Source organism: Thrips palmi, unplaced genomic scaffold, assembly GCF_012932325.1.
Source record: "Thrips palmi isolate BJ-2018 unplaced genomic scaffold, TpBJ-2018v1 HiC_scaffold_19, whole genome shotgun sequence".
NCBI classification, from domain to species: Eukaryota; Metazoa; Arthropoda; class Insecta; order Thysanoptera; family Thripidae; genus Thrips; species Thrips palmi.
The window spans coordinates 6,615,963-6,628,034 of record NW_023144628.1 but is presented as its reverse complement, the minus strand read 5'-3'; the positions used below and the strand labels follow the sequence as shown (position 1 = coordinate 6,628,034).

General features: G+C 41.5%; 2 protein-coding genes across 2 annotated transcripts; both read right to left on the bottom strand.

Annotated features, from left to right (window-relative positions):
* Positions 1 to 55: 55 nt before the first annotated feature.
* LOC117646587 (gem-associated protein 8-like) lies at positions 56 to 1,368 on the bottom strand. The gene is made up of 5 exons (XM_034387630.1): positions 1,153 to 1,368; positions 1,018 to 1,063; positions 788 to 937; positions 616 to 666; positions 56 to 264 (listed from the first exon to the last, which is right to left on the bottom strand). Exons 1-5 carry the CDS (start codon positions 1,297 to 1,299, stop codon positions 80 to 82), a joined length of 579 nt encoding a protein of 192 aa, XP_034243521.1. The 5' UTR covers positions 1,300 to 1,368; the 3' UTR covers positions 56 to 79.
* A 300-nt stretch (positions 1,369 to 1,668) lies between these two features.
* Positions 1,669 to 10,291, bottom strand: LOC117646584. The gene is made up of 9 exons (XM_034387627.1): positions 9,950 to 10,291; positions 9,094 to 9,240; positions 8,505 to 9,001; positions 8,321 to 8,416; positions 7,970 to 8,249; positions 7,730 to 7,890; positions 7,477 to 7,651; positions 7,188 to 7,401; positions 1,669 to 7,103 (listed from the first exon to the last, which is right to left on the bottom strand). The coding sequence occupies exons 1-9, from the start codon at positions 10,085 to 10,087 to the stop codon at positions 6,697 to 6,699; spliced, it is 2,115 nt and encodes a 704-aa protein (XP_034243518.1). The 5' UTR covers positions 10,088 to 10,291; the 3' UTR covers positions 1,669 to 6,696.
* Between the last annotated feature and the right edge of the window lie 1,781 nt (positions 10,292 to 12,072).

Here is a 12,072-nt window from a genome sequence, read left to right as displayed (position 1 = left end):
AAACCCATAAAATCATAACCACTGAGGAAGACTTAAAATTAATGAACAGTCAGACTTCATTGTTAACAAATTTAATACATCATCTTGAGAGTCTAAGAGGTATGTTAGGCCATAACTGTGCATTAGACTTGTTGTGGTTCATGTCAAAATTAATTTGCATCGACAGCTCCATACTTAATATCTTAGGTGCATCTTTTCCATACAATAGAGCCATATCCTTTGACTTATGAGAGGAAGAAATAGGCCCCATAGAATAGACTTTCTCTATACAAATAAAACAAAAGGAGGAGTTAGTAATATCAGTGGCACTTGAGAGCAGTCATTTTCTAATAATTGGTTTTTATGCTGTGCTTTAAATGAGTTGAAAAGCCTTGTTCAAAAAACCAAAAGAATAGTCTTAAAGTTCCTTATTGAATTTTTGTACAAATGCAGCCAAATGTGTAACTCACAAGAGTAAAAGCTAATTAACTTTTCAATAGAGTGGTTTTCCGAGCGAAATTTTCAGGTTTTAATTACCAAGCCTAAAAAAGGAACTAAAGCACAGCTAAAACCTTTTCTCGATAGCCGATCCCCATGACATCTAACATGTAAGGGGACGAGGAAATGTCTACTCACCAGCATCACTTTCGCAGTCATCACTCATCTGCTCCATGGACTGAAGTTTTTCTGTAGAAGATTAGTTTGTATAAATGGTTGTAAGCTATATAGAGACAGTGTGAGAAAAGGGTACCGTAAAGAGCCACAAAATTGTCTCAAACGACAAAGCGATACCAAGTTAAACACTTACTGCGCTCTATCTTGTGACGAATTGTCTTTTCATAAAAGGCTAAGAGTTCTTCGTCAATTTCAGACTCTGAATACATTGAAACGCCATCCTCTTGGTCTTCGTCTCCATTTGAATGAGTTTCAGTAGTTTTTATCACACTATTCCGAACACCTACCATAAAAAGAATTTGTGTCAATGCTTGTGGAACTACAACAGACAGATTTAAGAATAAGATAGGTTATTATTCTTACCACAGGGACTAGCAACGACACACCCATGCTCGACCGTGGGTTGTAGCTGTTAAGCAAATGTGGAAATCAATTTTTTGTAGCAATCTTCTCAAAGGTCAAAAGAAAAACACTACAGAAATTATCAGGTTATAATACCCCACGGTGGATGAAATCTCGCAGCAGGGAATTTTCAACCTCCAATGCTTTAACCCGGGCTTTCCAATGTGAAACATTACTGTTTTGTTGCCATTCATAGGCCCTGTAATAGTTTTCCCAATAGAAATTAAAACCTTTTTCGTTCATCTCCGAGCAACTCTCAAATCTGTTGTTGTTATTGTCAAAGGGCGAGAGGGGGGGGGGGTGAGGTAGGTGGGAGGGGGAGGGGAAATGTTGTCTGCAAGAGGCGGGCTCTTTAAAACGCCGTCAACTGCGTGAACTCTTCGAAGTGGGTCGTAAGTTGTGTTGCCGAACAGTATCGCCACAAAATGGTACGGGAAAACTGTCCCCTTGATTTTGAGCTTGAAAATTCAAACGACGGGGAATTGGTTGGTTTGGTTTCTTTCTATTTATGTTATGACCAATTGTTTTGACGGTGAAGGGTTTCAGTTGGGTTTTCAATAATATGAGAGGGTTCAGAACAACAAAATGTAAAAGTACCAACACTTTTTTTTTAATTTTATTTTATTAATAATAACTACTCGTCAGTCCTACATTCCTGTGAGTCTTCAAGTTAACTATAACTATTTTCTTCTATAAAAAGAACAAAACTCCTTCAAAAACTCTTTTTTTAGTTAACCGTGTTATTACCACATTAAGTCTATAAACTTCAACCAAGAGAAAATGTTAACCAGTTTAATGGTATTAAAAACTCAACCCACAATAATTTAAAACAAATCGTTTCAACTCATAGAAGTATCAAATGCAACAAACATCGTACATAAATAAATAAATACAGAGGTGGCTCGAGATCTTTTATCATCCTTCTTTCACAACACCTGCAACAGGATTTCAAAGCAACAGTGGCTGTCAACATTTTATGAAAACATAAATGCAAAACAAAATTCATCAGATTCCAAGTCATTACACTATAATATTATGCTTCTTTGATATTACGGTTATCATTTGTTCACTGAAATTGTATTTCTCTTTGAATGTCTTCCTTTCATATTGATGAAGAAAGACAAATCCCAACATCAATGTAAGTACATGAGTAAATTGAAAGTTTCTATCAATATAGACACATTTTCAATTTTATGAAGACCTGTTTAGAAATCAAGAATGCCATGAACAATGATGACCATTGCTGTGAGAGGACACATGATTTTACAAGAACAACAAAAATAAATAACATTGAAGTACATTGTTATATTCTCTTTTAGAAAAATAACACCACAAGTCCAACAATAAAGGTTAAGTAGACTTTTGTGCAACAATTGTTAATTGTTGTCAATACTATCAAACACTTTGTTTAACACATTACGAGCAAAAGCTCAACAACAGATGCTGTTCCAGATTAAGGATAAAAGTAGTGACATAATTTTCTGACAAAACAGGAAAGTTGATTTTACACCGCTTTCCATACACCAGAACACCTCAGAAGTACAGCAAGGCAACAGAGAAGGAAGTAGTTAAGTATTTGTTATGTTATGGCTAGAGCCAACTGAATGATTTAAAAAATGTGTGCCAGATCTAAAGCGTGTCATGAAATTATACAAGAATAAAACAACAATAAAAATAATACTGATTTTTGCTTTCTCCTTAATAGGAACATTTGTTCTATAGCGCATGAGAAAAATAAATAAGAATGAATGAATGAATGAACTAATGAATATACATAATTTAAAAAGGACACATGCCATTAATCTGGAACAGCAGCAGAAATCACATAACATTTTATAACATCCGATAAAGAAATGATTTGAATACTTCCCACTTGAAGACTGTATTTCACAACATGTAACCTTTTCAAACATGAGCCTTAAATTGCTATGTTACTTACCCAAAAATAAATAAAAGAAAAAAAGGATTTAAATATTAGGTAGTACAGAAAACAAGCATTAATTTAACTTACACAACGTAACATAACAAGATCGTTAAAAAAAAGAAAAACCCACACATAAATAGATATCTCACTCAATTTCTTTCTTTAAAAAAAATCACACAACATGGCCAATTTATAGCAAGCCTCAATTGAAAACACTATAAACTAAAATTAGACTCTGAAAATTTTCATGCGAAAAGTCAGAGGGGTTGAGTATTGGTGCTAAGTAAACATTGTAACTATGTACTATGTACATACAAGAGGCAAAAACAACATTTGAAAAAAAAAGAGAGACCCAATTTGTACATAGCTCATTGGAGATGTGCAACATACTGAATTCAGATTAAGTAACCAGCATTTCCTGTTAACTGAGTGTAGATGGCAAAAATTTCAAAACTGAAACAATTAAAGAGGGCTTCGGAGGTTTCACACTCCAAGTTTGGACACTTATTAAAACTAGTCAGTCTGTAACACCATGGCTTTCACTTTCACATCCTGAATCAGAGGGGTCAGGCTTTGAGTGCAATTGCATCATGTCTTACTGGAGTGTCATTTTAAAAACTTTGATCACAAAAATTAAATTGAATCTAACGAAGAAGTAAATATTGAGCATGTCTACAGTGGATTAATGCTTAAGTGGATTGAAAGTGAGAACCAGCCATGTCAAATATGCAACAAAACTTTGTTTCAGACACTTGATACTGCTACAAAAGTCCAGATGCCCCTAACAAAATGGCACCTAAGTAGAGCAGTTGCATTGCATATGGCTTGCATTACCCAGAAGTAAATGGCAGAACAACTATGCCTCCAATAGTCATGGTTACTGTCAGCTGCATGAAGTACATCTCACACTAAACAAAATATCAATTTAACTGATGGCCTTGATTTCAACCAAGAACTATTCCTGTGAGAAGACTGAATCGAATAACGTATATCACACTGAACAGAAACCCTTACAACAATAGTTGACAACTAGGTTCTTAAGTAGGCACATATTCTACTATAATACACACAATCCTTGCTCAAATATAAGGCACACGAGCACTCAAGCTATTTTCAGTGTCCAAGAGGAAAATGCATAAGAAGTAAAATGGAAAAACAAGTTTCTTAATTTTCAGATCATCATAAAAATAACTGCTCTTACGAACGAAATCTCCTTGTTTTCTTTGATTAGTAAGGTAAACTTCCAATACATACGGAGGTCATCTTAGTTCAGTAACAACTACTGCAATGGACATACTAGATGCAGCACAACACACAGATACCTTAATTACACAATTGTTGATGAAGTTGTATTCCTAGTGTTTTAATAATGAAAAGTCATTCCCACATAAGAGTATAATGAAGCTTTGAGCATGCTGTCCAATATGGCAACAAGACAAAAAAAAATAAGTTAAGACAACAAGCAAGAGAATCAAAGACACACAGTACTAAAAGCTAATAACAAAACTCTCTTGGAACAGACCTTGACAAAAGGTATGACATCAGCATGACAAGTTAACAAATCTGTATATTGCCTCCTCAGTAAACATGAAAATAAGAATGACTTGCGTCTATCCCTGAGAGCAACGCACAAAATGAGAGAGCAGATAATCAAGGCACAACTATTCAGAGGAGTTGTACATAAGAAACTTGACAATTCAATACAAAGTAACCATGACTTCCACAGGTAAAACATTTCCTCAAACAAAGACATTACTGTTTAAGGGTGTGGATGCAATGTTACATCAAGTGTAAGATCACCACATTTTAACATTAGGTTATTGTCTTGCACATAAAAGGTATTTCAAGGCACTAAGTTTCTTTCATTAAAAACACTACATTTAATCAATACTGAAATTTTAAGACAGTGTGAGTCTAGAGTATTCTTTGAGACACAGTACAAAAATGTTTATCACAAATTATTACACACATCAAATTTTCATCTTAAGTAACTGTTTAGGACTTTATCAGATGGTCATGAGTCGCAAGCCAGATTTTTCGCAAAAGTAATGGCAACATAAGGCTTCACCAAATAATGTCTAATAAAGAGCATGAAAATAAAGCAATTGAGACAGTTTCACAAAGTAATGCCTGCCAAGATATAAAAGACTCCAGTCACAATTAACCAACACTGAGTGAGAGGTCAATAAGACAAAATTGAATATGAGACAAAAATTTAGAGAGCAAAGAATGAAAAAAGTTGAACTTTTAATGATAAAAAATGAGAATGGGATGCGTCAAAAGACTGAAAATCTTGAGAAGAGGTCACAAAATAGAGAGCATGAAAGCAGTTGGAACCATAGCCAAACTGTAAATACATGACCATGCATCCATGATTTCTACATAGAATTGCATAACAGCAATGCAAAACAAAAAGGAGAGGAACTAAAACATAAACAAAAGGAATAGTCCAAAACTAAGCCATATCTTTACACGTATACATTTGCTATCTAAAAAGAATATCCCTTTCTTTAATCCTTCACATTTAAGACTTGTGATAAAACCAAAATTACAGGGGAGGCAAGGCATGAGAAATTTTCCAAGCAAGTAAATTACAGGCAACACACTCACTCAGATGCAGATGCCTTGAATGTATGATACTGAGTTTCTACCAAAATCACAGCAAATTCTCAAAAGTAGAAAAATTATTGCCTCCTCATTGAAAGAATCTTTTGCCATTGAATGTTCATGGCAACAAGAAAGAGAGAGATAAAACAAAATGCATGAAGATGCAGTATTTCAATCACAACAAAGAAAAAACAAACAAAAAAAATTGTGTCATGAACGTTTTAAAAACAGTATTCTTAATAATTTAAAGCAACAGAATAAACACCATGATCAGGAGAGCCGAGAGCAATGACAAGGAAATAAATGTGAACATAGTCCAAAGCAAAAAGATTTTCTAGTCTAGGTAACTAAAATTTGCAGCAACGATTTAGAAGCCACATGTGCAACATAAATGATGCCACTAATAGTACTTGGTACATTGTTGAAAAGAGAAAAAAAATTTGAAAAGCCAAAATGTTATCACGATTTAAAGGCAAATCACTTATTTCCAAAGAGTCAGGTACAGTTTTGGTCGAGGCAATCGGCTCTTGATCATAATTTCTAATGAGTATTATCATTAATACATACTCTAAAATATTTATAATTTAAAAACCCTGTATCTGATTCCAATTTTTAGAGCAGACTGTGTCCCTCAATAACAAGTTGTTTAGAAACAACACAGAAAACAGATAACATTGTGTGACAACACACATAACTTTTAAAAGGAATAAAAATTACAATGCTATGATTGTAGGAGTAATTCTGCAGCCTCTTGCAAATACTGATCCGAGTTGTCCAAGTACATTGCATACAGTCCATTAAATTGGAAATAGAAAAATGTACTAAAGAGAGATTTTACACTGCCATCAAAATACTTGCCAGACAAAATACTCTAAGAAAGGAACATTGACAGGCTTGATACAATGGCATACAAACAAAACTACCAAATCAAACCACAAGGCACTGAAGTGAGATTATCTTTTAGCAACCTTGACTTGAAATTAGTATGGACCTGCTGTAATAAACAATACTGATCACATATACATATAATATACATAGTAAACTCAGAAAAGAGGACATCATTGAACTCATGACTTGATTCATAAGAAGGAACATCCCTGGAATAAGTATCAATCGCTTTGAGTTGAAGCAACCAGGTTGAGCGGTACATCAGCCAAATTCTTGGAGGACTCCTTCTCTCCCGAGTTCATTGCTTCAGTTTTGACTTGGACTGTGGCATAGTTTGGCACTGAAATGTAAGGAGATGCTGCATGAGCTCGGACTACATTTGGCTGCGAAAGAGATGGAAGATTCAGCTGATGTCGCTGTAGTGCCAAATTGGCTACTGCTGAGCTGTTGTTATTCTTGTGCTGAAGAGCAGCGAGCATCAGATGTGGCTGAATTTGACGACGTAATGCAGCCAACATTTCATCATGATCTTCTACAGCTGAGGACCTCGGAGTGACGTTGTTCCCACTTTGAGCATTAGCACTTGCAACTCCATTTCCACTTGTAGAAACAGGAGGTTGTTTATTTTCTGTTACGAAAGTAATCAAAGATTGAAAAGATTTGCTTCATTCAGAACACTTGATAAAATGTACAACACAACACCTCTACTTACTGTTGCGATGACGAGGAGACTTCTCTCCTTTAGGCCGACGGCGCCTTGTATGAATGGTATCACGCCGCATGGTGACAGGGCGGTTAACCCCATGCAACTTATAATACAAGCCACAAGCATTGCACACCATTTCCCCAAGTGGATTGCGTCGCCAAATAGTTGTAGTCATTGTACCACAGTTTGTACATGACAAATCCACACGCCGAGCAGCAAGCTGGAAAAATATGGTTTATCACTTAAGAGAACTGATGTTTTAAATATCAAAAGCAAATGAAAGCTGTCCACTTACTTTGCCAGACTTAACTACCCCAGGAAAATTGGACCAATTGTTAGCATCTTGAGCTTCTGCATTTTCTTCTTCACCTTCTTCTCCCTCTTCCATTGGCTCCTCAACATCGTCTTCGGCATCTCCTCCATCAACTCCATCCTCTTCCTCTGCTGCTTCTTGAGTCAAACTCACTGGGCTGAAAAAAAAAATTTAAATGAAAAACTTGCAAGCTAGATCAAAGTTGTGCAATGCTGAGTCATCAAGGGAGCCTTACCTTCTGCAGGAAGGACTTGCTACTGCCAATGCATCAGAAGCTCTTGATGGGTAACTCTGTTTGCGCCTGCCACACCCCTGCGTTCGCCCAGCAGCAACCGGGAAAACACTCACATTGTTACGAATAAGGAGTGGTATGTGGTCTTTGGGTGGATCTGGGTGCTGATTGAAGAGAGACAATTGAATAGTTAGGCCCTAGATAGTTTTGGTTCAGCATCATTACTTTTTATAAGCTTGTTACCTGTCCATCGGCTGCATGAGAAAGAACATCATAGGGATGAGAAGCAGGTGACGATGTAGAAGAAACATGATGGAAGTTCTTTGGTGCAGGTCCATGCAAAAGTGCTTTGGCCAAAATTTCACTGCTCTTTTTGAGAAATGAACGTTGCAATGTTTGTTGAAATGAAGACAGGGAAGGAGAAGGTGAAGAAGACGATGTGGGTGGAGGCTGATATCGCTCATTACGGTTGGTAATCAATGAACGAAGGAGATTTCCAGAGGCATTGTCTTGCTCATCAGCTCTGAAATTAAATTACAAATTATTATTTCATGCAAAGATAATTGCTAACACAATTAACTAGTATAGCACTACCTCGACGGGGAAGTCCAAACATGGCCATTGTCCTCTTTCAGCTGAACTTCAGGTTCAAGCAAGGGCCTGGAGAGATAATCTGGACTGGCTGGTTCCCTAAAAGTGGGATTTGTCCAATTAATTCCACTAGTGGTAGAAAAACAATTTCGCTAGTAAGAGGGAAAAAAATCGCAAATGTACTTACATATCACGCTTTACATCCATATGAATAACCTTTTCATTTACGGTCTGTCTATCCTGCAGATTCTGTCGGCGGTCCTCACGCTTTGTGGACATGTCAAGCCCAACACCGTCACTTTGTTCTCCATTTTCAGTCACTCCACTGCCAGTCGATTTAATCACTCCATTCTCAACATCGCATTCACCCTGACTTTCTTCACCCTCCTCACCCTCAGCTACAACCAACCTGGAGCTGTTGCTGCATTCATCATCAAAGTACTCATCATCAGCTTGGTTATTATGTTTTCCTGGCAAGTCACTTGTTGCTTCAGATCCAGGAATTGGGCTCCTGTTCTTTGGGCTGCCTTCATCCTTCGATGGCGCGACAATTCCATTCTTCTTAAAATCAAGAGGTTTTGGCGAAGGAGCTCTTTCTTCAAATAGGCTTTTATTCAGTTTGGAGCCATATTTAGAGTTAAGATCTATAGGTTTTGGCAATGGAAGCTCTTCATGATGTAAATCCTGAAAATTTTATAAAATTGAGTTTAAATAAAGTAAAGTGTAATACATAAACTAGTTAAGCTTGTTAAAAATCATGAATTAAAGAAACTTACTTTAGACGATTCCTGTTCTGCATAGTTTAGGTATTGCTTAAGAATGGCATCAGATTTTCTTGCTCCTTCCCGGAAATCATGAAGCACATCTAATTTGTACACACAACGCTGACAAACCAATGGAGGTAAAAGATCTTGCTCTGATACCTGAGAAACAGAGAGACATAATAATTATTTTGATGATTTTAAATGAAAAGTGGGAAGGATGTTGTGGGACAGTAGGAAACTTCTTTTCTACCTATCTTCTAATATCTACATTTACAGTCAATGTTCTTTCTAGTATAAAAATTGGTCGATTTTCCAGTGAGTTGTTACAACTTTAAGAAAACCACACTTGGTGAAAAGTTTCATATCTCCATTACTCTGAGATGACAGTCTTGCGACTGTACGTCCATCACCATTCACAATTCGGTCGCACCGAAGAACGACCGATGACAGGCACTGCGGTGGCATCACACTTTCTAAGAATAGTCATACGCGGTTCAAGCTCGCTTTCTCGGAAATCGTGAGTAAACCCTGGGCGGCCACATAACCTCCTGTATAGGCACACTTCGGCCAGGCGTCCGGTGTGTACATTTGCCTAGATTGTGTGGCCAAAACGTCAACAGATCCGTACTAAAGCAATTGTTGGGGTAGGAGGGAACATGCCGAGCCCGCTCCGCGATAAAAGCAGCTGACTCTTATCGGTTATTCCATTTAAAAGGCTGATATGGCGGCTTATCGCTGCGTTATCTTATCGCACCTTCCAAAGTAGGACAGCCCTCAAAGAACCATCACACATAACACGGCGACCAAATATACACTCTAAATTGTCCTAAAGAACAGGTACAAGCTGATACGACACCCAGAAACTTACCACAATTGACAGACAGGTCATAATTTTGAGAGGAAAGTTGCGCTGTATACCCTCATCGTCGAAAATAGACAGTTTCACACCATCACAGGATAAACAAAGACGACAGAGTTCATAAAACTTCTGCGGAACACTGCACATATTGCTTTCTATTATCTTTGAAACTTCTTATATTTCCTTGCACCATCACAGTTGTGTTTCTGTCATTAGTATCGGCCTGTATCTAGTTTCTCCTGTCGTTGACAACTCTTAAAACTTTTTTGTCACTATCACCTCTCATTGTTAGACAAGGAATACATCAGACTATCGGACCACGACCACGACCTCCTGGACTGCAGTGAATGGATTACGGCACGAGGGAGCTTCAGATGCTCCCCTATAGGTGGCGCTAGCGTGGCAGGAACCGAGCGTTGCTTGGGATTTTGGAGGCGTTCCCAGCCGGTACGCCACCGCAGCTTACTTTAAACTGTAAAACCAGACTACTGGAACATTATCCTACCGTCCAGAGCCTCGCATCGGCTCGCAATCGGAAGTTAAACAGCGAAATACTGGTGTGACGTCAGTGAACGTAGGAGGCCGTGACTCGCGAGAGGCAACTTTGAAAACCGAAAAGCACCAGACTCGGGCGCTCCACGCAGGAGGTCCGCCCGATTTCTCAATGGAAGGATTTGTCAATTTCCGAAAGCCCGGCTCGTCCTGTCTATCGGAGGAAAGATCGGGATTTCCGAGTGCGGGCGCAGCAGCCCCGTCGGCCGAAGGGGTCCTGGAGGGCCGCGATTGGGCCTTCAGTGGCGGCGCTGGGGCAGGGGCATTCCCGGCGCGCCCGGGGAGTTGCTCGCCTGGCCGCGGGGAAAGGTGGGGAAGGGGAACGCAGCGGAACGCAGCCAGACCACGCCGTCAGCCCTCCTAAAGACAAGCGCGCCGAGTCCTGAGTCCTGGCGATGATATACGTGTCTTGTGGCGAGGTGGCTGCGGACGGACGCGACGGCCGGGATGGCCTCATGGCAGGGGCAGCATGGCAGCAGGGGCCTATGGGTACGGCCCGCGGGGCCTGCGGCCAGGGGCGGGGTCAGTGTACGCGAGGCGAGGGGAAGGCAGAGTAAGGCATCGGAGAAGCGCGCTGAGCTGGCTGAGATGCGAGCCGAGCCTCTCTCTTGACGGGGAAAGGGGGAGGGGCGGGAGGGGGAAGCGGCCGGGGTCCTTGGCACATCCTTCAAGGATTGACGCGTGAGACGAGACGCCGCGCTGCCTCTCAGCCTTTCCGACCGGATGGACCGGCCGGACCCCTGATTCCCGATCGGAGCGGCCATCGGCCATCATGAGGCAGCACCGGGCGGGCAGCGCGGCCTGCAGAGCACCTTAGCCTCTTATCAGGCCCGGGGGGCCCGGCCGCTGGCAGGCCGGGTGAAAGCGAGGAAACGTTTTTCTCTTTTCGCCGTGCGAGAGCCAGGCACAGCCAGGCACAGCCAGCGGGACGCGGGGACCGTTTGGCAGGCGGACCTCGCCGAAAGTTGGCACACGGAGCTAGCTGGGCCGCTGGGCCGCCGGCGTTCCTTTGAGCCTCCTGAGCTCGGCGATAAGCCCTGCGACCGCCTCCTCCCCGCCCCGCCCCGCCCCGCCGTCCACTCGGGCGGACCGCAGACTGCAGTGCGTGAGTGCGTGGGCGGATGCCGGGGAAAACCGGCGTCTCCGCATGGGAAAGCAGAAGATGCAAGGACACTGGAGTCTCGAGTGCCGCGTGGGCGGCGGGGCGGCGCTAGCGCCGCGCCTCGGCCGCTCGGCCCGTCCGTCGCTCCGCCGCGCCGACAGCATGCCGACGGCGTTATCGTGTGTCGAACGAAAGCCCCGACAAGGAACGGAGTAACGGTGTAGAGGAGCCTCTCCTGTCCGCCCTCCGCCCGGTGCCGCGTAGTGCCGCGGAGGCCCGTTTCGCGGTAAGCTCGGCCCCGCGGCCCGGAGCCAAGCCGAGGGCCAAAAGCCGAGCCGAGCCGAGACGGTGTCGCTTTGCTTTGCAAGCCATCGGCCGGAAACGAAAAGCCCAGCCGCTTCTCACGTTTCGTCGCCGCGCGCCGCCGAGTCGATGACGCTGCTGCGCTTGCTGCGCGCGACGACACGCCTGCAGCGCC

What these genes read in the sequence shown, in the direction of transcription:
- LOC117646587 (XM_034387630.1), bottom strand. Translation starts at nt 1,299, where the DNA reads ATGAACGAAAAAGGTTTTAATTTCTATTGGGAAAACTATTACAGGGCC. An exon ending in GAGATTTCATCCACCGTGGG is followed by an intron (nt 1,064 to 1,152) that starts GTATTATAACCT and finishes TTTGCTTAACAG; the next exon opens with CTACAACCCACGGTCGAGCA. An exon ending in TGACTGCGAAAGTGATGCTG is followed by an intron (nt 265 to 615) that starts GTGAGTAGACAT and finishes TTATTTGTATAG; the next exon opens with AGAAAGTCTATTCTATGGGG.
- LOC117646584 (XM_034387627.1), bottom strand. Translation starts at nt 10,087, where the DNA reads ATGTGCAGTGTTCCGCAGAAGTTTTATGAACTCTGTCGTCTTTGTTTA. An exon ending in ATGGATGTAAAGCGTGATAT is followed by an intron (nt 8,417 to 8,504) that starts GTAAGTACATTT and finishes TCCCACTTTTAG; the next exon opens with GGAACCAGCCAGTCCAGATT. An exon ending in GCAAGTCCTTCCTGCAGAAG is followed by an intron (nt 7,652 to 7,729) that starts GTAAGGCTCCCT and finishes TTTTTTTTTCAG; the next exon opens with CCCAGTGAGTTTGACTCAAG.